Source organism: Lemur catta, chromosome 9 (assembly GCF_020740605.2).
Source record: "Lemur catta isolate mLemCat1 chromosome 9, mLemCat1.pri, whole genome shotgun sequence".
NCBI classification, from domain to species: Eukaryota; Metazoa; Chordata; class Mammalia; order Primates; family Lemuridae; genus Lemur; species Lemur catta.
This window is the reverse complement of record NC_059136.1, coordinates 88,292,490-88,320,346: the sequence shown is the minus strand read 5'-3', so window position 1 is coordinate 88,320,346 and position 27,857 is coordinate 88,292,490. Positions and strand designations below refer to the sequence as shown.

The following is a 27,857-nucleotide window of genomic DNA, read 5'->3' as shown; positions in this document are numbered from 1 at the left end:
CCACAGGAGGGAGACAGCACAGTAAACTAGAGGTAGAATTTAAAAAGTCTTCAGTGAGAAGGATGGGGTTGGTGGGGAGAGGGTAATATTTATTTCCAAAATCAGTAAGTTAGAAAAAATACTTGTACTTTCAATAAATTTATTTTTCTAATGTTCAGGTACAAGGTTTTTCCATGAAAAACAGTATGTTATTTGCCTATCTCACTGTTTCATTATCAAATGTGATACAAAAAGTCACAAACTGAATGAAGAATCAAAGCTAGTCACATCATAGAAAAAGAATCCCTTGTGGCTTTCTAATATTGCCATGGGTAGCAAGTTATTGTAACAGTTTCATCATGAAATTATTCCAAGTGGCTCCTTAACAAATCCAAGACTTTCAATCAAATATATAACATTGCTGAAATGAAGAAATATTACCAGTAAAAACTGGATAGAACTGATAAATCAGTGCTTTCTGCTCTTCAGATTCAGATGCAAAATGATGATTGTTTTTCCGAGCTACAAGAAAAAGAAAATGTTAATTTTTAAAAAGATTGGATGACAAAATTTTCCAAAGACTACTTTATAATATTTCTTCTTCCTGCAATCAGGATCATGTGGGAAAACACCAACACGAGGAGAAATGCTTTACAAATTTCCCCCAAATAAGACAGCATCTGATTTACTGACGCAGCAGCTATGTTGTATTTGCCCTGTCCCACATCCAAGGTGGTGCTCACTCCCCAAGTCACGCAAACACCAAGTGGCTATGTGTGCACAGCACTAGATACAGAGCCTGGGGATGGAAATACAAACAGGAAAAGGTCCTAGCACTCAAGAAGTTAGCCTAGTAACCACACAGAATCATATGACAGTGTTTTTATAGTGTATCTTTACTGAGATGTGACAAGAGTAGAAGGATTGAGAAACTGGTGAAGCTAAGGCATATGGAAAAGCATTGTCACAAATAAGGCAGGATGATGAAAAACAAGAGCATGGTGAGAAGTTTGGCATGGCCAAAACTGGCCTGTGAGGGGCTGAGAGCTCAGACTTCTTCCTAAAGGCAAAATAAACAGGCTCTTATGGCATTTTTAGAAAGGAGGACATTGGAAGATGAAGACTAAATGCACTGCCATGTGATTAACATTGCAGCTAACTTGGCTATGCCCACTACTGTTGGACCAATGCTGCATGTGGGAAAATTTATTTTTTTAATGTGGAGTTGTTGTCATGAAACCATCTACTCAACTGTACATAATTCTAAACTGGAGTGAATTCAGTAGGAAGTACTTCCCAACTAGAGCAGCCAGGTTGATAAAAACTTAGGGTAGGCTGGGTACGGTGGCTCATGCCTGTAATCCTAGCCCTCTGGGAGGCCGAGGCGGGTGGATTGCTAGAGGTCAGGAGTTCGCGACCAGCCTGAGCAAGAGTGAGACTCCGTCTCTACTAAAAATAGAAAGAAATTATCTGGCCAACTAAAAATAGATATACAAAAAATTAGCCGGGCATGGTGGCGCATGTCTGTAGTCCCAGCTACTCGGGAGGCTGAGGCAGTAGGATTGTTTAAGCCCAGGAGTTTGAGGTTGCTGTGAGCTAGGCTGACGCCACAGCACCTAGCCTGGGCAACAGAGTGAGACTTTGTCTCAAAACGAAAAACAAAAAAAAAAAAACTTAGGGCAAGCCAGGAGATGGGATGAAATCGAGGCTCACTGAAGTTGTCAAATGGCCACGTCTAACCAAAGTCCTCACTTGATGTCATCAACAGGTTCTTGGAAACTGCAATTTTAAAAGCAAAATGATAGCAGGTCCTTGAATAACATCGTTTCCTTCAACATCACTGGGTTCATTATATGTTGTTTAAGTTTAAAGTCATAGTTTCTAAGAACCTATCAACCATATTAAGTGAGAACTTACTGTACCCATATCATTCAACTAAAAAATAAGCAACTACAATTATCAATTTCACCCATAAATATAACAGCCTGAAAATACCTGTGTTTTTATAACCAAAAAGCAGGCAAAGTTTATTAACTACAGATGAGCATCCTTAAAATCACAGGCTAGTGGGTATCATATCATTGTCTTGGAAAAATAACATCCAGTTCTCAGAGAATTTTATGATTAAAATATTATTCCTAAAAAAGAAGAGTGATGGAAGAGAATCTAAATTAAAAGTATCCAAGAAAGAAAGAAAAAAAAAGAACTCAACATTCTTTATGCTGCTGTTCAAGAATGCTGCCCACTCTATCGTGTATGATACTGTTATTGAAATAATTGTCCTGGCTTTCCCTGAATATCAAATATCTCCATTTCAGGGCTTTCACATTACTTAATTTTTTTTTTTTTTTAAAGTTGAACCTACAGAACTTACAGAACATTTATAGAGCAAAAGAGCAGACAAAAGTTCAGATGAGGGCAATCTCTTACAAAACTACACAGGAGTGACAAAATTATGTACCCCACATTACCTTCATTAACAAAGAACTGTGCTAAGTAAAATGCAGTTTTCACAGCATTAGGTGCATGGGAAATGCCTTGTAATTTCTTCCACTCATAAGGTGCTTTCTCTGGATGCCACTGGACAGCATATACTGGATACTTATATCCTGTATGAAGAACATAAACTAGTTAAGTATTCAAAATGGTTTAAGATGATGAAATTGTTTTATATCTTATGTAAACATTATAAGTCACTATATCAAAGTAAAATCATACATATTCTCTCAGGCACAAAATAACTTCTACTCATAGCCAATGTGAAAATTCCCAATAATGTATTTCAATGATATGCAAGCTTTTACAATTTGTAATATGATTTGCTTTTCTAGACAACCCTAGTAAAGTAAAATAGTTGAGCGGAGGAATCTATCCCAGTTCAACAGTCAAGTGCACATCAGTGACACAGGTTTTTTTCCATGATGGGTCTCTTTCTTCTCCCTTTCATGCTATTCCTTCATGCCCTCCCATGATGATGACTTACTATTCATCTGACAATGAACTATGGCAGCAATGCTGGTGTCCCTTTACATAAGCCAATTTGTCCCAGCCTAAACTGTGTGTCTCTCTCAGTCTAAGGAATGACTGATGACTTCATACTGTCAATTTTTTTTAATAGACACTGTCCCTAAGGAATGGTATCAATTTTTAAAATGTTCTTAAAACTTTAAAACTTGGTGTTAAAGATTCTTGGTAACATAATTTAATTGTTTTTAGAATTCTTAATGATAAAATGGTATGATCCCTGGGATTTGCCTCAAAAAATAATCCAGTGTGGGGAGAAACCAGATATAAAACAAGAAGGGCCATATATATGTTGACAATTGTTAAAGCTGATACATAGGTACCCCGGGTTCATTGTGTTACTGTTTTGTTTTTATATAAGCTTGAAAACTTCCACAATTTCTTAAAAACATGAATATGTATAATATTTAGCTCCTGAAAATGTACATATTCATTCTTCTTCACATGTGCCTTTCCTCATTTTAATAAAAAAAAACCTCCCATTATTTTGTGCTTTGGAATTATAACCATGACTACTACCAGAAAGTACCTGGAGAAGTGAAGAGACTTAGCTGAAAGAAGTGGTATCTAGGGGAAAGAGCACTGTCCACTCATCCCACTAGGCTCTTCCACTGGAGAGCAGGCCATGGGAAAAGGAACATTTTATCCCAGCCTTGTAGGGGTTCCCAGGAGGAAAAACCTACCACAAGCAGCTCTAGGGGCTCTGCTTGATCCTCCCCACTGCCTCTCCCCCAGCCCCCGTGTGACCTTGCCCTTTCTCTCAGCTCTAGGACTACACGTGAAGCCACCAGCAAGAGACCCACAGGCTGGGTGACTAGGAAATTCACTGCCACCACACAGTTAACTGCAAGGCAGATCTTCTAGTATATTTCTTCAAGATATGAAAAGCATTTTTGAGAATCAAAAAAATGCCTTAAGTGACACATCATAATGAAGATTTATCTGATAGATTAGAGAGAGAGAAAGGAACAGATACATACACATAAATATAAGGGGTTCTCAAAAAGTTCATAGAAAATGAGTATTGTGAAAAAACTTCATGGATTTCAAAATGTTTCATACCAAAATAAACTTATACTAACTTGTTATAACATGTCTGAACAGGATCTAGTTTGAGGTAGTAAGAAGATTACGACATTAGTCTGAAAAGAGCCCCTAACAGAGCAACATGAATTCTGCTAAAAGCAAAGCAAGAAAACAAGCAAATTTATGGTGGAGCTTGGGTGGAAGAATAGTGAAATCAATTCTTTTCAAGAAGTTGATGGGGACAATGTCCCAGAGAAGTCAGCAGTTTATAAATGGTAATTGATTTTAAGAATAAATGAAATGATGTTGAAGATGAACCTCACAGCAGCAGAGAATTCACATCAATTTTTGAGGAAAAAAAATTCATTTTGTCCATGTGCCAATATCATAGATGTCTCAATTGGTTCAGCTTACACAATTCTGACTGCAAAATTAAAGTTCAGCAAACTTTCCACTTGATAGACACCAAAACCATTGTGCCCAGATGGACTACAGACAAGAGCAGAGCTTTCAATGGGACTTTTAAACAAACGGGATCAAGACCCTGAAGCATTTCTTCAAAGAAGTGTAACAAGAGATGAAATGTGGCTTTACCAGTACGATCCTGAAGGCAGAGCACAATCAAAGCAGTGGCTACCAAGAGGTGGCAGTGGTCTAGTCAGAGAAAAAGCAGGCCGGTCAACAGTAAAGGTCATGGCTGTTTAGGGATGCTCAAAACATTCTGCTTGTTGACTTTGTGAGGACCAATAACATCTGCTTACTGTGAGAGTGTTTTGAGAAAGTTAGCCAAGCTTTAGCAGAACAATGCCCAGGAAAGTGTCACCAGAGAGTCCTTCTCCACCCCAACAATGCTCCTGCTCGTTCCTCTCACCAAACAAGAGCAATTTTAAAAGAGTTCAATGTGAAATCATTAGGCATACACGTCACAGTCCTGATTTGGCTCCTCTGATGTCTTTTTGTTTCCTAATCTTAAAAAAATCTTTAAAGGACACCCATTTTTCTTCAATGTTAAAAATGACTGCACCGACAAGGTAAATTCCCAGGACCCTCAGTTCTTCGGGGATGGACTAAATGGCTGGTGTCATTGCTTATAAAAGTGCCTTGACCTTGACAGAGATTACGCTGAGAAATAAAGTTTATTTTTTTAATCTTTTAATTCCATTTTCCATGAACTTTTTGAAATTCCCTCATATAGATACACTGAGATTCAGAAACAAGTAAGATTTACTCTTCTTTTGTAAACTGCATTACTAAAAGACCAACGCAGGTTCCTGAAAACTGTAGGAATCATGCCCTGCCTACTAATTTAGAACAAAAGTATCAAGAGTAGAAAGAAAATATGCAAATATAGGGTATCTCCAGTGTTCCTATCTTGGAGGTGTGAGAAAATTTTTAGGTGATGAAATTTACAAATGAGCCTGATATGATATAGCCATGAGTAGAACCAACAAGAAACTTGATTCCCTAACTTCAAACCCAATACTCTATCACTTAAATAATTAGGCATTCATTCAACATTTATGAGCTTTACACAAAGCCCTGGGAACACATGGGAGAATAAAACACAGTTCTAGGTCTCAACGAGCTCTTAGTCTAGAGGGAAAGACAGAACGTGAACAAATAACGGCAATAAGAAACATTCCCACATAGCACAAAGGGCACTGAAGACCTGGATAGGAGGAACAGTGGTGGTGAAGGCCTCCGGGAGATGGCAACTGAGCTGAGTCTTTCAAGACAGCTAAGAATTCATCAGGAGAAGGGACTGGAGGGGAAGGACAGCTTTTCAGAGAAGAGGAAAGGACGTGAGAAGAAGCACAGAGGTGTGAAATACAGCTCTGTGGAGGGCTGTGCGCTTAACAGGTCACTCAGGGTGGAAGGCTAGAGGTGAAGACAGGGAGAGGGTGAGGAGATGATCTGGGAAATCTAGACTTCATTCTCCAATGCTAAAGAGCCACTGAGGAGTTCTGTTCAACCAACATGACCAGACTGGCACTCCAGGGGGATTACCAGTGCTGGCTGGAAGACAGACTTGTGGAAAGGTGAGGGGACTCCTGCAGCAATCCAGGTGGCAGGTAGTTAATGCTGATGTAGGACAGGGGTGGGCTGGATAGGGACGAGGAAACATTCAAGAAGGATTTGGGAGGTAGAAATTGGCATGAATTTCTTAGATGTGGAGAGTAGAGGCAGGTCATGGACAACTCCCAGGTTTCTGATTTTGGATGATTTGACGAATGTGATGCTACCCACTGAAATAAGAAACACAGGTGGGGAAAGAGGGTTGGGGAAAAGATGAAAAGCTCAGATGAGAAGCTCACTTCAGATTGGGTTGAATAACTTGCCCCAGAATTCCCTGGATATCCAGAATTCTCTGGATATCGTTTCTAAATCCTTAAGGTCTGGCCTCCCCAGAAGCAAGCCCATGATATGACCAACCTTTGAATAACATGTACTACTTTTACTTTATTCTAGTTTATTCCACTCAGTGCCCTTGCCTCTCAGGTGGCACTAACCAGCCTCACCAATTCAAAGACAGGGCAAGGAGGCCATTTGACACACACATCAGATGGAGCCTGCTCCCTCTCTGGGCTCCATTTCTAACTTCCGACTTCTCCTGGCACCCCCATCTGCCCCATTCCATCAAGCCTTGTTCCACAAGAGGTCCCAATCGAAGTTTACAGTCATCCAGTCTTTACCTCCTGGGAGAGCAGGAGACAACGTCTATAAAATGACATCTCCTCTCAAGGCTTCTGGCCAATCCATCACCTTGTATTGCACTGCACTGCAAGACCTGTACAGCTTGCCTAGTTAAGGGTGTGTGACCACCTATACTAATCAGTACTGGTGGGACACTTTCTACTCTTTCTGGAGTTTGCTGCTTACACTGGTGAGTCAGAAATACTCTAAGAAGGATATACCCAAAGACTGGAAGGCATCTACTCAGAAAAATACACCCATACATCAAAGACAAGCACATATTCAATGGAGAAAAGAAAATATCCACATATGTCAACAAAGTTCAATTCACACCATGTCCACCAGTCATCCTAAACTTTCAGGTTATTCTACATCCCTGGAAACTATTGGAGTATAGTATACTGACCCATATTAGAGTTTACTAACATTTGTTACAGATTATAGGTGACATTCCAGTCTGAAAAAATGTTAATGTCCTAAACTACATTACCTTTATTGAAAGATAAAACAGCTACCATGGTAACTCCACAAGTTGTCACCACCTACTAGAATTTTCTCATTTAATCCTTCTCACCAGGACTCAGGGACCATGAGGAGTTAATTGGGGCTAAAAGCCCAGTGACCTGGCTGCCAAGTCACATGAGGACCAAACTGTGCGTTCTATTTTCCCCAACTTCTTCTCACTACTATTATTCACTTGGCAACATTTCTTTCTCCATCTACTTTTTCAGTTTCTAGAATTGTAAAATATAACTTATTTGAAAAAATGCACAAAACATACACACACAGCTTAAGAAACAAAACGAGTACCCAATTTCCCATCACCCAGACTAAGAACTAAAACAAGACTAACATTCCCAAAGCCCTGTAAGTGTCCCTCCCAAACCATATTCCCCTCCCCTCGGCCTGGTAAGAATGACTGTCATAATTATTCATTGCCCTACATTTTCCTCAGAATTACCACCAAACAATATATTATTTTTTGCCAAGGTTTAAACATCATATAAATGAAAACATACAGTGTATATTATCTTGTGACTTGCCACTCTAATTCAAAATTGCTTTCATGATTCACTCAGTGATGCATGCAGATGTGTGTGCTCATTGATTTTAACAGCTGTGTAGTAAGTATTATTTATCTGTTGCACTGTCTGATGTTTGGGTTGTTTCCAATTTTTTGCTAGTATGAACAATGTCATGTACATTTCTATGTACATGAAAAGTTTCACTAAGGTATTTTTTAATCGAGTAACAGAACTGCTGGGTAATAGAACTGGAAAATACTTGATTTTATTAAGAAATGCCAAGATGTTTTCTAACGTAGTTGTAGCATTTATATTCCAGTCACAAGTGCATGAGAGCACCAGCTGTGTCACATACTGGGTGGCACTTATCACCAGAAGACTTCTTAATTTTGTTAGTCTGCTGGGTGTAAAATGGTTTTCCACTTTGGTTTCCATTTGCATTCCCCTAATCAGTAATTACACTGAGCAACTTATCTGAACAATATGTGTATATGACAATCAAGTTTCTTTTATAAGGTACCTATTCAAATCTCTTATCTATTTTATATATTTTTTATTTCATTTTATTTTATTTTTCAGAGACAGGGTCTCACTATGTTGCCCAAGTTCATCTCAAACTCCTGGGCTCAAAGATCTCACAGCTCAGCCTCCCAAGTAGCTGAGACTAGAGGTGTGCACCACTGTGCCCAGCTTATCCATTTTTAATAGGCTGTCTTTTCTTCTCAATTCATGGTTTTACTTTATATAAGCTAGATGCATATCCTTTGTCAGTTATATATATTACAAATATCTCTTTTCCCTCCTCTGTGCTATTTTTGAAGAATATAACTTCATAATTTGGCTGAATTTATCAATCTTTTCCTTTATGATTTGTGTTTCACTTTTGTCTGCAAAACTCCTTACCTTACATGAGATGACATTCTCCTTTAATTCCTCTAAAACCTTGTTATACTTTTCCTTTCCACTTAGGTCTTTCATCCACCTGAAATTTATTTTTTTATATGGAAATAGAGTCTGTCTCTATCCCACTGTCTCCTTTTCCTTCCAGAGTTCTGGTTAGGTATGTTAGAACTTCTCACTCTATCTACCAGGTTCCAATCTTTCAACACATTTTATATTTCTGTCTATAATGGATTCTCAATGTTTCCTTCAGATCTATCTTCTACTCTAGTTCATTAATCTTCTACTCTAGTTCTTTGACTGTGTCTAACCTTCTGATTAACGCAACTGAGATTTTTATTTCAATTACATTTTCATTTCTAATAGCGGAATTTGGTTCCTTTTAAATCTGATTATTTCACACTTACATTTTCAAGTGGCCCTCGTTTCTTTAAAAGTTATGTTATACTGTATCTCATAATTTCAATCAGGTCTGCTTCTGCATCTATTGTGTCTGCAAGTTCTCATTCATGGTACTTTGCTTCCTTGTACATTGGTGATCTTTTGGCTGTGAATTGCTCATTTTCCTTCAAACCTTATATATGGAAATTCCTTGAAGCCTGAGATGAACACCTGATTCTCCCAAGAGAATTATTTATATTTGCTTCAGCCATGCATGTGTGCGTATTACTAGTCTAAGACAATTTTGAACAAAATTCTTGACCTGAGATTTTCCAGCTTCCCTCTTAGTATATTGCAGGCCACACTAGGAAAACCAGTTTGTCCTTAAGAATACTCAAAGCTTATTCACTGCGCTGCCCTACTCCCTTAGTGCCAAGATTCAAGATGCATAATTCTCCCTGCAGTTCTGCAGGCAGGATTCCAGGCATATTCTGAGTTCGCCCTTATATTGCAGGTATAGCCTTTCAGGTCCTGCTCCATGAAATACTGTCCATGTAGAGGGTCCTGAGCTTTGTTTCAAATTCTCCTAATTTAATAATAATGCTGGTTTAAATACCCTACTCAAATCTTGAAGTTTTGCACCCAAGTATCTTTATTTCCTTGCCACTTCATCAATGTATTTAAGATGCTTTTCTATATCAACCACATTTTGTGTTCTTGTCTGAGGAAGAGACTGTCAAGGAACTTAATAAGCAATATTGCAAAATATAGAAGTCACTTTCTTCATTTATTTCTTTATCCCCTCCCTCCTTACTCTTCATTTTTCTTCTTCACTCCATTCTAGAAAATACCCAGGTAAATTGCAATTGATGTGGAACGTGGACAAAACATGTCTCCCATCTCCCAGAATGCCCTAAATTCCATCTTCAGGCCCCCAAATAACATGATTTTATTCATAACAAAAAAGCCATATAAACCAAAATTAATAAATATAAAATTAATAAGTGAAATAAAGTATACATGCTATAGTGATATATACCTTCCATTGTTGAGATAAACTCAATCTTGCCATCTGTATTTGTAGTTAATACCTTGAAAAACTTCTTTAAATTTTCATTCATCGTAAAATTCTAGAGTATAAAAATAAAACAAAATGATTCCTTCTATAGTGATTCTAAATGCTATTAATTTCATTGCATAATTAACCTGATACCTTCATGGAGAGGCTCCACTTGTGGAAATTTGCAGTCAGAGGTTCTGCTGCTAATGACAACAACAAGTCAGCAGGAAAATTCTGGAACATTCTGCTTTGCAATGAACCTGAGATAATTTAAGCACAAGAGAAATAACTTAAACACACAAAAAATAAAATCCACTGAGGTCACTTTATCTGCAGCCAAACAGAGGCCTTTATTGAGACATAATCAAGGTTACCAAATGATAAGCAAAACACATCATTTTCACAGAAGTATTGCAATCTAGCACAAAATGTGTTTAACATAAATTCAACTATGCTCCAGACTTAAGCACTTTTCTTCTAGAATTTTAACATGATTAAGTAAAATTCTTCTGGTATGAGAATTAGCAAGGCTACCCATAGAATATGCAGAGAATTTGCTAGGGAACTAGAGTTCCCTAGACAGCTCTGAAAAAACAGGTTTAAAATTTCCACATGTGTATATATTGTTTCCCCAGGAAAGAATCCAGAACTTTCAATGTATTTTCAAAGATATTTGGGACTTAAAAGGTTAAAAATGGTAATCATTTACAATGGAACATTAACCAAGCCAAAACATTTCTACTTAGTAAACAAATCAAAAAAGCAATGTATCTTAGTGGTCAATACTGAAGGGTCTGTAGTCAGATGCAGATTCAAACACCAACAAACAGAAAACAAAAAATCGTGATGTGTTCAAGGCTTTGATGTTAGCTGTTCCAAACCAGGCTCCTCATTCTTGCTAACAGCTTCCACAAGAACCCCAACATTCCTTTTTTGTACAAACTGGGTTTTGCAACACATGACCAAAGTAGTCTGACCTAATACATACACTTCCCACAGGGTTCCTGCAATGCTTAAGTGAGACAATGGAATAAAGAGCTTTCAAAAGTATAAAGCATTCTATAAGTTCTATGTATGGCTGCTTTCCTTCAAAAATCCTCATGAGAAGAGGATTAGTTCGTAGCATTCAATTCTGAAGCTTCAAAGATTAGTAACCTACAAAAATCATTATCTACTTATACAGAGTAGTATAATAAAGAATCTGTCTGGTTTTTGTCCTGGGTTCCTGACCAGGAGCTTCTAAAACTCTTGGAATTTCCTGAGGAATAATAGTGTCTTTGTTATGCTAATGAGGCAACTCAAGGTGGGCCCCTGGATTATTTCAGGATGGGCACTGATCATCAGAAATGGTAACTGCGTGATTAGAAGGTTGGGATTTTGAGTCAGCCCAACCTCCAAGGAGGGAAGAGGAGCTGAAGATTGAGTTCAGTCACTTAGCCAGTGATTCGATCAGTCATGCTGTTGTAACAGAACTCTAATAAAAACCCTGGACACACTGGAGTTCCTGGTTGGTGACCAAATACAGTATTTTCTTGCGTTCTATGAGTTCTTTGTAGCAGTAGGTAATAAGTGTGAATGGTTTGGGGATGTGACCTGTGGCTGGCATGTGAAATAAGGCAGTCTTGCTGGGGACCATGCCATTTAACTCTAGGCGGTTAGTGTCAGAATTAAATTGCAGGGCACTCACTTGGAGTTAAAACAGAGTACACAGTCAAGGGGAAAATGTTGACATCATAATGATAATAATAATCATAGCTAACATTTATAAGAGTTGTGTTAAAAGTGCTGAGCACAGTGCCTGGAAAACATCATCTTATTCGATTCTCACAAGAAACTCTAAGAGATATACCCTCTTGCAGACAAGGAAATTGAAGCTGAGAGAGGTTAAATGATTCCCCATGGCCAAAGTGAGAAAGCTAGGACTTAAAACCAGTTCCGGTTTCAGAATTCTTAATCACACATGGTCCTGCTATCACCAGAAGCAATGAGTTACCAAAATTCAAAATGCCTTATGTCATCTTCATAACAAGGGTGGTCATTCACATCTTCAGCCTGTGTAAATAATCTAAAACTTACTGTTACAAGCATTTTTTGATATTTGCCACTTATTAATCCTATAAATCCAGTAAATACCTTTAAAAGGACTGAAAAGAATATTCTTACCTCCAGTGAAGTTAAGTGGCATTTTGATCCCAACAGTATACGTGAGGGTTAATAAGCACTCTTCAGCAACCAGTAATGAAAGCTCTTCAAAGCCAAGGCATGTGCCCCACACAGGAAAATAGTCTCCATTATCAAAACTCTTTGCAGAGTGAGAAAAAGAAAAAACTAAGCTTATTTAAACTTTTCAAAACAAAAATTATACATACTGTTTATCATTAGCAGGCAGGCACCCTGAGTTATACATGGATTTCTGAAGAATTCTCCAGGATCCATAAATAGGCTATCACTTAATCTCTCTTCAGACCAAGCTCCCACACATGCTGTAAAAGATAAGCTGTAAACATACCTTGATCCAAAGACTATAAAAGGCTACAGGTTATTTAGCCTACCTATTAAAAGTTTTTAAAAGGTATCTCAAATGCTAAAAACAGTTATTTAGGGAGATATTTAAGGGAGTGTTGGCAAGATACTAGAGCCAGCCAGATTAATTTAAAAATTGCTGTTAAAAGTTGAGGGGAGAAATAGTAAGTAAGGTTCTGAGCTGTGGTGCAAAGGCAGGCCCAATGTGAACATTACAAAGGAGAAGTCAGGGGTTCTGCTTGGCAAATGAACATGGAATCTACAGTGATGGTGAAGAAAGGGCAAATGGGATTGAATGAATTGGGGAGGAGAGCAGATTTCAAGAGGAGATGAGAAGTAATAGCATAGGAACAATGCCAAGTATATCATAAAAAGAGGTCAAAGAGAGATACAAAAATCACTAAGCCACAAGAGGACATGGTTCACATTAACAAGCACCAACAGAGAGGACCAGTCAGCAGGGTTCTGAAAGGCCTCTAGAAGCCCACAGAAAATGGGTGGGAGCAGCCACCGGCTGTTCAAGAACAAAGGCATCAAAGGCTAAAGGGGTGATGAGGTTGAAGGGGTCATTGTGAAGGAAGCATGACCACATGCTTAAAAAAGGAATTATCCTCACAGAAATTTATAAAACCCAATCTGGAATAACAAGCAATAACTGATATTTACCTGTATGGCCAATCTGTAAAATATTTTGGCCACTCTGGCATAATCTGAGCGCTTGAGGTCAACACTTCCTCCAGGGAAAAGGACTCTGAAACATCAAATAAGGTGCATTTTGCCCCCTCCACACAAACACAGAAAATAAACAATCTTTTTATTTTAAAACAATTTTCTCCTTATTACATAAGCAGTAACATCATTAAAGAAAATTAGAAAACTAAGGCCAAAAAATATATATATTTACAATCTCAGCCTTTCAGAAACTACTGCAGATAACAACCCCTTAGTGCATGTTCTTCTAAAACTTCTTCAATAAACAAAGTTATTTAATGAAATAAGGTGTAAATAAATTAAAGGTAAATAAGTAAGAGAAGGACAAGAGCACAAAGAGCTAGAAATCAAATAAAGACAAAACTCCACGTATAGCTAGGTTTAAATTAAGGTGACCAGTGATGCCAACTTAATTCCAGGTCCATAATTGTGAATAAGTTTTAGCTCACAAATAATTTTTTTAACTATAAAAAACAAACTGGTCATAAAAATATATTTAGGCTAGAACTAAATATCTGTAAGTATTTAATTATTGATTATCACCCTGAGATCTCTTCAGAAATAAGTACAGTATTAGAAATTTTTTTAAAAGAAAAAGATTACAATTCCAGAAAAAGTCCATGAAAAAAAAGGGGCAGTCACAAACATCTGAATTTATTTTGCACACTCATAATAGGGAAATATAGAAAAAAAAAATTACTATATTTTCATATACCAACTTTTTAAATTAACTTTCAACCTTAAAACATTATAACAGGTCTTGAAACAATAAGGACATTCAAAGGAGGTTACAAAAGTTGGATTAAACATTAAAGTTTTGAAAATATTTAAATATGAATTTGAAATATGTGAAATATCACTTTTGAGACTATTGTTCATTCAAGAAACGTATTCTGCTTCTTCCATGAGCCAGGCTCGGTACTTGTCTAGAAAGACAAAGACACTGAGTGGTTTTTGCTGTTAAGAAGAGCACAGTCTAGTAGGAAACATATAAATATCTGTGTGATGGAACATCTGCCACAAACCCATGCAGAAAACCCTACAACTGAAAGTGGCTTTGTGAAGACTCATTAGCAGTTCTCTCTTTTCATTAACTTAGTATTTAAAAAGGTGCCTCTGTCCAAATTTAACATGTCTAACCCCAAAGTCCTTTCATACAGTAAAATTTGACTGTCCTTCCTAGATGCCAAACTCTTTTAGCAAGGCTGTCTTTTCAACTCTGTATTCCCCTACAAAACAGTATGGGTCCACTGAATAACAAACAGAGCCTCAATTTAGGTGATTTTGAAGTTGCCCTCAGAGTAACACTCATTTTCTGGTGACACTCAGAAACAGTAAGTAAATAAGGCCGTACTGGCTGACCCCACTTAGGAGCCGGGCTTTCTGTGCCAATGCTAGGAAGAAAAGGGTGGGCCTACGGAGAGAGAACTGGTGGCAACGCAGGAAACGGGAGGAGGATACAAAATGGACTCCCTTGTCAATGTAAGAACCATCGCTGGTTTCCATGGAGACACAATGAGTACCTGGACAAGCTAGCTCCCCAAAGCATCTATTCCTGCCTGCACTGCTACTACTTCAGATTCCTTTCCAAATAGGAATGCAGTTGGGGAGAGGTTGGAAATGGATGAAGTGATTCAAAAAGTCTATTTTTGAGGCTCTACCATTATATTCTAGCCTGAACTTATTTATTTTAGTCTGTTCCAAAGTACCTTGCACATAGCACACACCAGGCATTGTAAATGTTTTACTAAATTGAACTGATTTTACGGTAAATATTTACTAAACCAAACTGAACTGAAGGCAAACCATTTTTTTGAACATAGCTTTAAAAAAAATCAATAAATGAACATAGTTTTTAAAAGTAAAAATGTCAATAATAACAAAGCTTTTTTAAAAAAAGTTTTACAGTAAAAAAAAAAAAGACTCCCTCCCATCCCACTCCAAATTAGAAACAACTACCATTAAAATGTGTTGTGTTGATTTGGTATAAATATGCTACGCCTATATCCTCACGGCTACCTTAAAAACACAAGCAAATGCGGAGTATACTATACACACCACTACTGCCTTGACTTTTTCACATAACAGTTATCACACTGTTCACATGACAATGGTGATCCAAAGCAGCATCTATAGGTATCCTCATTTTTTAGTCATTTTTTTAGTCATGTTTTAGTATTCTATTAAATGTATATATAGTCTCTTTTACTTAACCAATTCCCAACTTATGGACTATTTGGCAACTTCTAAATTGGGAGTCTGCCAGACAATACTATAATGCATGTGCTTGGACCTAAGTCTTTCCCCAAGTGGGAGAATATTATTACAAAATAAAATTCTTACTCCCAGGTCAAAGGGTATATGCATTTCTAATTTCAATAAATATTGCAAAACTGCCCCCCAAAAGACTATATAATTTACATTTCCACTAATAAAGTATGAGGATATCTGTTTCCTCACATCCTAGGCATAGAGTATTAGCACACTTTCTGGTCTTTGCCAACTTCATAGTTAAAATAGTTTTTAATTGCTGTAATTAGCTTTCCTTCCTTAAATTAAGAGTAATGTTTAATATCTTTTCATATGATTAAGTCTTTTTCTGTGAGCTAATCGACTGTATCTTTTGTAGTAAAGACACAGGACAAAAAATTTTTTTACAAGTTATATTCAAATTACCTCTGAAAGATAATCATCAATACCCTCAGACTTGGGACTGACAAGGCTGCACAAGCCATTCAAAGTGGCTTCAAAACATTTAAGACAAACATTACAAGAACAAAGATCATATCACACATTAAAAAAATTATATGTGTCTACCGTATAACAATTACATATTTCCTAATCAGCTTCTTCTTCTTTCTAAGACTTTTGCATCTCCCAACAAAATATTTCCTATAAAAGAACTCAGAAAACTGTTATACCACTCTAAGACAGTTACACAGAAACATGTATAATATTTACATTTCATTTTTTGCAAAAGCAGACATATATATATATATATATATGTACACTGATACACTGTATTAAATCAAGGCTGCCAACTTACCCATTAATAGATTTGAAAAGTGTTTCATATTCGTTATTTGTAAGATCAAGCCTGAAAACAACAAAAACAGTTATAAAACATCCATTTCTTAAACTCAAGGAAAAAAGTAAACCTCTAAATGAAGTCACATTATTACTTTTAAAAAGCCAGATGAAAAATAATTCTTAAATACTAGATAATATTACCTCTACTTTCCTAGAGGCATTTTTTCAAACTACATGAAAGTCACATAATTATATCTTTGTTTTGCTAATCAGACAAGTAAGCAAGTTTTTGTCATCTAATGCAATTTAATATTGAGAAGTATGTGTTACTATGCAAAACATTAAAAACCACGAGATTAGGGCATATTAGTAATTTCTTTGCTAGACAAGAACTATAAAAGAAATGTAAGGATATTGAATAGTTTTATGTAAAGACTCAATAAAGAACTTTATTATCATGTAAATTGTATCTTAACTACAGGCAGCTCTGGCAGACAAAAACAAAACAAATAAATGCCAAGTCTCTGCTCCATCCACCCCCACCAACCAATTGCAACGGTCTGGGAAATACTGTGCATTCAAAAGTCAGAAGAGTTCAGATCTAGTCTGAACAGACAGACTGCAGATTGATTACTGCAGACTAACCTAACCATCAGGGTAATTGCTCTGAAGCACCCTTGATCAAATTCCCACTAAAGGCCTCCAAACAATCACCAGGTTATTGATGATTTTATCCCCTTTCTCCAGAGAAAACCAATGGGATTAATTTGTGACAGCTGATGACAACCTTTATTTAAGTCACAGTAAGATGTTTGCTCTTCCAAAGTTCAATAGAATGCAAGAACAAGGGAAGAGGGCATCGAGTATTTCTGGAATCCTTGTAAGAACGACCCTAGTGCAGGGGGGAGGGGAAACGTTCCCTTTGCCCAGAAAGTTCGCTGAAAGATCAACTCACAATTAAGGCAGGTTAACAAGAGAAAAGTTTATTTACCACGTGCATGGAGAGAATCACAGAGTGAATACCCAATATCCCAATGAAATCCAGATATTTTTACACACGCCTTTTAGAGGGGAGGGGGAAATGAGGAGCACAGGTAATTCTGCTTAGGAGCAATAAGCATTTGCTAGGGAGGATGAATGGATACTTGGGAGAATGAATAGATGGGGGAAACAGATTGACTTGTAAATTAACCTGAGACAAGTATTATGTTTTAAATGATTTGGGCCAGGCTGGTTGCATTCTTGATCTTCATTCCAGCAATATATTGAGATAACAGGGAGAGAAAGGGAAGTCTGTCCCCTTAGTTTTTGTGTTTTTATGTTATGTGGATAGAGGGAAAGCCCCCTCCAATGCTTTGTTGATCTCGAGGGGCCTGTAATTCAAAATACTCTTTCTACCATGGAGTCACATTTTGGGGTGAAATTTCCTGAGCTCCTTCATCTGTTTCTAGAGTATAACATGGCACATGCCCTCTCACACTGTAACAGAAGAAATGGCCTGGAAAAAAAAAAAAAAGGCAGAAGATTTTCTGTCTCTTTAAAACTTCCCCCACTCTTTTTGGGAATTGCAGCCTGGCCTGCGTCCCTAAGGCAGGTTAAGTCTTTTGTTAAACCTCCCAGGTGGCGCCAACCCCCCAGGTGGGCAGCTGGCAGAGTTCACAGGCTTTGTCTTTGGCAGAAATGGGGCTATTAGAATGGTTAACCACAGTAATTGCCTGAAGCTAAAAGGTCTGTATTTCTGCCTATGTTCAGGAAATTTGGGATTTTGAGAGGAGGTCTACCATTTTTGCTCCTTTGCAAAGTAAACTCTCTTTCCTTCCTCCCCAAACCACTTGTTCCCATTCTTCTGGTTCAGAACTTGTCAGTGGCCAAGTTTTCGGTAACAAATCCGCCCCAAAAGAAGCAGACTTATGATCAGATGTCAACTATGGTCCATTTCTGCCCCACAGAAGTTTTGGGAGTGTTAGAACGCATCACCCATAATTAAATAGATACCTGTGACACCCAGAACACAGGCTGTGCTTTGCTAGCAACCCCTCCCCCCCCGCCCCGCCCCAGGCTCTCCTCTAAATCCAAATGAGCTTTGCAAGTCCAAGTCAGTCATTGAGAAGTTCAAAGCAAACCCCCTTCCAGCAGAAAGCCACAAAGCAGTGGGTGATACTGGAAAGGTGCTTCCTTTGCTTGTAAATGGAGAATAAACTGGCAGGCAGCCCTGCCTCAGGAAGCAATAGGGAGGTGAAACGTGAGTCTCTACAAGTTCCCAGTATTCTGCCAGTCCTATCTCCCCAGTCTGTGCCATCAAAACAACGAAAATGGAAACAACCAGACAGGATCCAGAATTCTCCCAATGGATATTTAAACCAGGATAGGCAACTACCACCATTAGGGACCAGAATGGATGTAGATCACGCAGTTGCACTCCATAGACTCCCGCCAGCAGTTTCAGTCATTTCGTTAATTCCAAATAAATGGCTCCCACGCTGTCCATGACTAAACTTTTGGGCCCCACTTATCACCATTAAGGAGCCTAATTGTTATGGGGGAGAGAGGAGTGACAGTGTCACAACTCTGGTGCCTCAGGACCCTGGCAGAGAAAACAGGCCAGGGCACATTTTTTGAACACAGTGTTACTTGCATGTTGTTAGACATTTTTTGAAACAAAAGCCCCTCTCAACAGGGTGTGAGAAATAGTTCACTCTCTCCTTAACTAAAAGGAAAAAGGTGTGAGCCCAGTCATAATGGCAAATGACACTCAGCCGTAGCAGCATGAAAAGGAGTCACAGGCATTGTTGCCAGTGGAGAGTGCTGGCCCCACTTAAAATCCGATCCAGATAACTGTCTTCAAAACGAGCCAGAAATTCAGACTTTTATGAAGTCTTCTGATTTGTAAATATTTAAAAATGTTGTAAAACGCTATGTGAACAAAACACATTTTTCAACCAAAAGCAGTCTGTGGGCTGCTCTGTACTGCCTCCGAGGAGGGAGGTCACTCTGCGTTTTCCAATAATCCCACAGTGGGAATTTATGATAGCCTGACAGCACCAAGCATCTGAGAGAGAAAGTAGCAGAAAGAAGGCAGAAGGAGATCAAAGACTAACTTCTTGACTTCTTTCAGAATTTTGCCTAGGTCTCCCATCTCCTCCTCTTCTCTTCTACACTGTAGAAGTTAACCTCCAGCATCCAAAATTCAGAAATGAACTTAACATCATCATTGTGATCATTACCTCTGAAGGCTAGTCTGGAAATTTAGCCTTCATGTATTACACATTGTTTCTACAGTATCACGATTCTAATTCCAAACAATATATCTGAAAATGAACTTTGGGAACCCAAGCTGGAAATTAACCTATATGCTAACAGATTCTCAGACTCTCTGTCATAAATACCAGTATTCCACAACTCATCCAGTTTCAAAACTTACCCAGTTTCAAAACTTACATCATTCTGATGTCTTCCACCTTGTGCCCTTTCATTAGTCATCATGTCTTAATATTTTTAAGAACACTTATCCATCAATCCCACACCACTGCTCTAAGCCAAGCCCTTATCATTTCACACCCAGCCTACCGCAACCACCTCTGAACTGGTCTACCTGCCTTTTGTCCCTCCTATCTCCCATCTACATTATCAGCACTAATGTCCTAAAAGAATACCTTGTATTAAAAAGCTTCCATGATGAAAACTTTGAAATACTGCTCAGAAAACTCTCAGAGCCTCTTCCTCAGCTCTAAAACTCTGGTTTACCTGGGTTCCAAATAAATTTTTATTTGAAAATTAGGTCTGCTACTAAAACATTAAAGAGGAATGTCAAAAGCAAATGGTTATCTTGGGGAAGAGACAATTAATTTAGATGTAAAAGATCAAGCAAGAAGATAATTCCTATCAATTTAAACATAAGACTATTTTGTGGTACAATTCTCTAAACTGTGATATTTTCATTTTGATTATTAATAATATATTTTAGTACATTTCTTTGTTATAATTCTTAATACGTAATTATTTACAAAAACAGGTTGTACAGAAAAAATAGTTCTGTTTTGTGTGTGAAATCACTCAAAATGAATTAGATGAGCACGGTGGGAGATTCTAAAATATACTAATTTTAGCTGACAAGATACTACAAATACTTATAAGATTTTGTTTGTTAGCTCCTTCCAAATAAAAATATAAGATGAATTCGGCACCTTCGAAATGAAAATATAATATGAATCATTTTATTACTGGGCCAATTTATCATACAAATAATATACCTCCTTTAAAACTGCAATACCTATAATTTACACTGAAGCAACACTACTGCATTAGTCATTTACAAACTTTTAAAGTAGAGAGTGAAGGTATTTTAAAATTCATCTTTTTAAAAATTGCTTTTATTCTCTAAGTGTTCCTTTATTATGGAATAAAGCTGGTTAAATTGTAGATTCTTTTATTCCGTTACCTTGATGGTGCCTATGAGGATCACCTTTTCCGGGGCGAAGGAAACCATCACTTCATTCTCTATGCTAATAGATATGACACACAGTACCTCTAAAGATGGTACAGATACCCATAGCTTCATACATTAAACAATCCAAAGAAAGACTCTAAGCCTTAGGTTTGTGGCAAAAATCAGGTGCAATGTTATTATATTTAAATGATGTAATCATAGGCAAGAAAGCATTAATTTTAGAGAGAAAACACAGCAATATTTTTTACACAGCATAGAAAACATCGAACCTACATATAATAGCCAAAAACTGAAAATGGCACAAAATTCCATTAACAGGTGAATAGATAAACAACATGTAATGTGTCCATATATTGGAATTAAAGTCAGAAATAAAAAGAAATGAACTTTCTACAAAATACTTGTCCAGTATTCTTCAAACTGTAAAAGTCACAAAAATCAAGGAAAAACTGAGAATTGCCAGAGATCAGAGGAGAATAACGAGACATGAGGACTAAATGTAATGAGGTAACTGTAAGGCTGGTGGCGGGCACCCCTCCCCTTCCTAATGGAAAAAGAGGAAGCCCCTCCTATTCCTCCATACCTGCCCTAAAGCTGAAACAAAGAAATTCCTCACTCTTCCCGCCGAAACCTTCCCTCCAGAGAAACTCCCATCCCCCATCCCTAAAAAGGTATATAAGCCCACCCAGACTTCTGGGCGGGGCGGCTTCTCTGGTTCCACTCATGGGACCATGAGGCTCGCCCGGGCCCCTCTCTTGGGACTCGTTACCCCCCTGCCCCCTGGGAGTACCCCAATAAAGCCTCTTTACTTATCCCTTTTAACTCTGCTTGTCTTTCTTTCTCTGGCGCCGCCCACTCTGTTCTTAAAACCTTACAGTAACCTAGACTGGATTCTGGCCCATTAAAAAAAATGAGTAAAAAAAATGATGATTTCCAAGTAAAGTCTACGGTTGAGTCATTAGTATTGCATAAATGTTAAAGGATAGGAAGAAACTTTTGGAGATGAATATATGCATTATCTTGACTGTGATGCTGGTTTCGTGAGTATGTGTATATGTCAAGTCTTATCAAAGTTTGCTTTTTAAATACGTACATTTTATTGTCAATTATACCTTAATAAAGCTGTTTTAAATATGAAAAAAAAAAGAACCATACCTTATTGGTACAACTCTTGCACCTGCAGACTCCAGATACTTTACATAGGATGCAGCAATATAGTATCTTCCAAGGTTTCTCATGACTTTATTACGGCATTTTTGCATTAATATTCCTAAACAACCAAAAGAAATTTTAGTTTCAAGCAAATTCCTTTTCTTCTTGCTCAGAAAATGAAACACATCACAATAAAAATGTCCTATTTTATTGTTCCAATTCACAGAATTAAACAGGAAGCTTCTCCTACAAGTCCATCTGTAGACTTTGGGAAAGGAGTGACAGAAGCTGATCTCTGAGTTTCAAGTAACCTCTCTCTCTCACCACATCAGGAAGGCCAAATAAGCCCCCAAAGCAGGTTTACAACAGTACCAGCAACCATCACACAACCTCAGACGGAGAATCCATCTCACGGGTACAAATCCTTAACCTATTAATACAAGGAGCCCACTCCGTTTCCACAAAGTTCACAGACATATTGATTCCTTGACAACAAAGCAAAAGCATGAAAATTCTCTATCTACATCTCTCTAACATCACCAACACCACCTTAATCTAAGCAACCAGTATCTCACCTCTCCCCACCAGACTAACAGGTTCTTAAAAGGTCTTTCTACATCATTTCTTTCTTTTTTTTTTTTGAGACAGAGTCTCACTCTGTTGCCCAGGCTAGAGTGAGTGCCATGGCGTCAGCCTAGCTCACAGCAACCTCAAACTCCTGGGCTCAAGTAATCTTCCTGCCTCAGCCTCCCGAGTAGCTGGGACTACAGGCATGCGCCACCATGACCAGCTAATTTTTCTATATATATTTTTAGCTGTCTATATAATTTCTTTCTATTTTTAGTAGAGACGGGGTCTCACTCTTGCTCAGGCTGGTACATCGTTTCTTAAGAAACCGCCCAGCTCCAATCAGTTTTCCACATGGAAGCAAATCTGATCATATCACCATTCCTTCATTTATTCAATATACCAGGGCTGTCCAGAAAGCATCCAGCCACTGTTAATATAATATTAGTTTGGTCCAAAAGTAATTGTGGTTTTAGCATTGTTGAAATTTGCTGTTTGATATTGGAATACATTCTTAAATAAATGTGGTTATGATCTACATAATTTTAATGCGCATTTCTTGCTTTATGTTTTTTTGCTAATGACTTATTACTTGCTGTATATTTTACGTTTATTTTAGACTACGGAAATGATGTTAGACAAAAAGCAAATTCAGGCAATTTTCTTATTCGAGTTCAAAATGGGTTGTAAAGCAGCAGAGACAACTCGCAACATCAACAACACATTTGGCCCAGGAACTGCTAAGGAACTGCAGTGGTGGTTCAAGAAGTTTTGCAAAGGAGACAAGAGCCTTGAAGATGAGGAGCACAGTGGCTGCCCATCGGAAGTTGACAACGACCAGTTGAGAGCAATCATCGAAGCTGATCCTCTTACAACTACATGAGAAGTTGCCAAAGAATTCAATGTCGGCAGTTCTACGGTCATTCAGCATTTGAAGCAACTTGGAAAGGTGAAAAATCTTTATAAGTGGGTACCTCATGAGCTGATCAAAAATCAAAAAAATCGTCATTTTGAAGTGTCATCTTCTCTTCTTGTACCCAACAACAACAAACGATTTCTACGTTGGATTGTGATGTGCGATGAAAAGTGGATTTTATATGACAACCAGCGACAACCAGCTCAGTTGTTGCACTGAGAGGAAGCTCCAAAGCACTTCCCAAAGCCAAACTTGCACCAAAGAAGGTCATGGTCACTGTTTGGTGGTCTGCTGCCAGTCTGATCCACTACAGCTTTCTGAAACCTGGCAAAACCATTCCATCTGAGAAGTCTGCTCAGCAAATGGATGAGATGCACCCAAAACTGCAACACCTGCAGCCGGCATTGGTCAACAGGAAGGGCCCAATTCTCCACGACAACGCCTGACCGCATGTTGCACAACCAACACTTCAAAAGTTGAACGAATTGGGCTAAGAAATATTGCCTCATCTGCCATATTCACCTGACCTCTCGCCAACTGACTACTACTTCTTCAAGCAATTCAACAACTTTTTGCAGGGAAAATGTTTCCACAACCACCAGGGTGCAGAAAATGCTTTCCAAGAGTTCATCGAATCCCAGAGCATGGATTTTTATGCTGCAGGAATTTTCTCGTTGGCAAAAATGTGTTGATTATAATGGTTCCTATTTTGATTAATAAAGATGTGTTTGAGCCTGGTTATAATGATTTAAAATTCAGTCCAAAATCGCAATTACTTTTGTACCAACCTATTAATAAAATATAACATGGCTAGATACTTTCTGGACAGCCCTCATATATTGAATCAATCATACTATATACCAGGCAATGAACTAGGTGCTGGGGACACATGAGTGAACCAAACAAAAATCCCTGCCCTGTGGGCATTAATTCTAGTGTGCAAGAGGGAGGGGAGAGAGGACAAACAATAAACAAGATAAAAAGGTACAATCTATAGCGTGATGGCTGGTGGTAAGGAGAAAAAGTAAAGCAGAGGAAGGTGATGGGGGTGGGAAGTCCTTACTGAGAAGAGGGGAGTCTCTTAAATAGGGTGGCCTGGCAAGTCCTCCCCAAGAAGGAAGAACATGAGATTTGAGCTAGGAATTCAGAGGGGTGAGGGAGTTAAGCAATATTCAGATATCTAAGGGAAAAGTGATCCAGGGCAAGGGAACAGCTGTGCAAAGGTGAAATCGCCCTTCAGTAACGGGATGCAAGGCAAGAACTATGGTAACGGCCTAGCTAAAAATGATAATAATTAGTAACTGTCCTCCTGTTTGCTTCTCTTTAATTCCACTCCACAGCCACGCAGCTGATAGTCATAAAGATTCTTAACTTCTCCCCATAGCTCGTGTCCATAAAGATTCTTAACTTTCTCCATGGAAAACATCACCCTTTTGAAACCTAAAGGTAGTTTTTAAGGTATCTTCCAGGCCCTGCATTCCAGCGGATTGACTGACCCGCCCAGATCAGCGGCCTCCACCAAGAAACAGACTGAACTGGAATTGTGACCCCATGGACCGAAACAACACAAGAGATGATTCCTACACCCCTATAATTTTGCCCTAATTGCCTAATCCCTTGCCTGCCAAACTATCCTTAAAAACCCTGTCTGTCTCCCAAGTTCTCTGGGAGGCGGATTTGAGAAATTTCTCCCTCTCCCCGCCTAGCACTATGCAGAATAAAGATTCTTTCTCTGCTGTAAAACCTGCTGATTCAGTATTGGCTCCTACTTGGGCAGCGGGCGCGGCAACAAAGGCCATGAGTCAGGTGTGTGCCTGTCACATTGCAAGGAGTCCATATGATTAGAGTCCTGTGAGCAAAGGGAGAAGCAATGGGAAATGAGATCAGAGAGAGAAAGACCAGCAGGAGTCACCTTGCTTAAGCACCTCAAGGAGCTCCTAAACTCTGTAAGACCCTGTGTGCTCTGTCGCACACACCTTTCTGGCCTCCTTTTACTACTGAACCCCTCCCCCCCCACAGTACTGGGATCTAGCATACAACAAAGCCTGTCTGTCCAGTGCGTACCTGTGCCTATTATCACTCAGTACTCCACCATTTGGAGCACTTCCAATGTCTCTGTAGGCCACCCGACAGGAAGAGCTGTTGTCTGTATTAGTCACTTCTGTATTCCCAACTTCTTACAATAATTGACATTTATCAGGTACTCAGTTAACATATGTCAAAAGCCAAAATTTGTTCAGTAAGACTGTTTTTTCTCCTCGCTGGTAGGTAAGATTGTCTTCACTAAGGAAAATGAAATTTGGCTAGGGAAAGAATGAGAATAGAAAATGGAGTGGTACAAGGCAGACAGGGGTGAGGGGCCACAAAGTGGGGCATGGAGCATCATGGAAGCACAAGGTACCAGAAACAGAGAAGTACATCAGAGTAAGTCCACCAGTATCTCCCCTCTCCCTGTCCCACACATACTCACTTTTCCCATCCCTGGGTAAAGAGCTCAGGCTGTACTCCCTGTCCCTCGAAATGTGACCAAAATTCTACCCATATTTTAAGGCTACCTATTTATTTATTTATTTATTTATTTATTTATTTGAGACAGAGTCTCACTCTACTGCCCAGGCTGGAGTGCAGTGGCATCATCATAGCTCACTGCAACCTCAAACTCCTGGATTCAAGTGATCCGCCTGCCTCTGCCTCCCCAATAGCTGGGACTACAGGCACATCCCACCACACTCAGCTAATTTTTCTATATTTTTGTAGAGATGAGGTCTCGTTATGTTGCTCAGGCTGGTCTCAAACTCCTGGCCTCAAGCGATCCTCCCTCCTCCACCTCCCAAAGTGCTGGGATTACATACATGAGCCACCATGCCCTGCTCGGTCATTTCGTACATCTAACAACTTCTGTGGCTTCCATGTCTTTGAATCCCTTGCACTTCCCTAGAGCAATGCCTTGCACACAGCAGGTGTCCCATTAACTATTTTGTCTTAATTGATCAGAGTGATCAAAAGCACATTCCTGTTTTCTTATTTGACCCAAGGCTAACCCTGATTCTAGGAAAGGAAAAAGAATCCTCTCTCTTCTTTTCTTTTTTTCCTCCTCTCTGGACCCACAACATACAAGTCACTACATATAATTATATTTTGAATTAATTTTTCTTGGAGAATCTAACCACCATTTTAAATAGCTATGAAATAAGTTCCAAAGTTCCAATTAGTAAGCAACCCATTTAAAAATTGGGCACTATCCATATACTTGTAAAAACATTCACCTATTTTCTATAGACGTTACAGAACACAGTGCTTATCTTTGCAGAAGAAAATAAAACCAATCTTAATTGTCCACATATAAATTTCTTTTGGCAAATTTTAACCCCAGGATGATTTCTTCTGTGTAGCTTTCCCTGGCCCTGTCTCAAATGTCTGTTCCAGTGATGCAAGCTGATTTTACTCTCTTTCTAAAACACGAATGTGTTGGAAATGAAAAATTACACGCCTCATTTTAACACGAAATAGAACTGACATTAGGATATTTGCCACTGTTGCCCTCCACTACTGAAGCTGACAACGCCCAAGGTATACTTTAATTTCGTGATTTTATACTATAATGCACAGTACCTTGAAATATTCCATCAACCAGTAAAATTTTAATATAATGCATGTACAAAATTTGCAAATGCAAAATTAATAAAAATCCCTAGCTATATGCAAAAAAAAAAAGAAAGAAAATTAAAATTTGTGGTAGAGATTCCTAGCTATGTCCAACAAAGAAAATCAGCAGGATTCTTCACAGTGCCCCCTCCTCCCTCCTAACTTTGAGAGCCATCTGAGTCTAAGGAAATCAACGAGGCATCTGCTATAAGTCAGTGCGATGCAAACGGTCTAGCCCGGGCTCTGGCTCGCGCTACAGCGAAGGCACATACGGAAACCTCCTCCCAAGCGGAACGTGCCAGCAGCCGCCCGGCAGCTGGAGGCGCCCAGCGCGGACACCCAGCCCGCCCCCCAACCCCCGCGCACAGCCTTCTTACCAATGATGGGTTTCTGGGCGGTGTCGCCCAAGATTCTGGACAGCCTCGAGCTCGCCGCGCCGCAGAGGAGCAGGGCCAGCACGCAGAGAAGGCGCGTCAGGCTCGCCATGGCGCTCCCCGCCTCGCGCCGCCTTTCAAAGGCACTGCGGCCGGCCGGGCGGGCGGGCGGAGGCGGCCTCCGGGCCGAGCGGCCGGGGGTGCTGCGGCTGACGCGCCCCGCCGCGCGGGCCTATGGGAAACGTAGTCCCGGCGCGCGCGCGCGCGGCGGCCGCGGGGTCGGGGTGGGCGGCTCAGGGAGCGCGGCCGCCGCGCCCACCCGATCGCCCCGCCCGCGCTCCGCGACCCATGACCCCGCGAGACTGGCGCGCCGCCTGGCTACCTCTGCCGACACTCTGGAAAC

General features: G+C 39.2%; 1 protein-coding gene across 1 annotated transcript; it reads right to left on the bottom strand.

Annotated features, from left to right (window-relative positions):
• Nucleotides 1–122: 122 nt before the first annotated feature.
• GGH (gamma-glutamyl hydrolase) lies at nt 123–27,646 on the bottom strand. The gene is made up of 9 exons (XM_045560697.1): nt 27,458–27,646; nt 21,956–22,070; nt 16,370–16,420; nt 13,279–13,363; nt 12,253–12,391; nt 10,243–10,349; nt 10,069–10,159; nt 2,451–2,588; nt 123–501 (listed from the first exon to the last, which is right to left on the bottom strand). The coding sequence occupies exons 1-9, from the start codon at nt 27,564–27,566 to the stop codon at nt 380–382; spliced, it is 957 nt and encodes a 318-aa protein (XP_045416653.1). The 5' UTR covers nt 27,567–27,646; the 3' UTR covers nt 123–379.
• Nucleotides 27,647–27,857: the final 211 nt, after the last annotated feature.

Excerpts from the sequence above, each read along its gene's own strand:
- GGH (XM_045560697.1), bottom strand. The coding sequence starts at position 27,566 with ATGGCGAGCCTGACGCGCCTTCTCTGCGTGCTGGCCCTGCTCCTCTGC. Across the intron at positions 13,364-16,369 it reads CTTTTCAAATCTATTAATGG|AGTCCTTTTCCCTGGAGGAA; the intron begins GTAAGTTGGCAG and ends TTGATGTTTCAG. Across the intron at positions 10,160-10,242 it reads AGTGGAGCCTCTCCATGAAG|AATTTTACGATGAATGAAAA; the intron begins GTATCAGGTTAA and ends TTTATACTCTAG.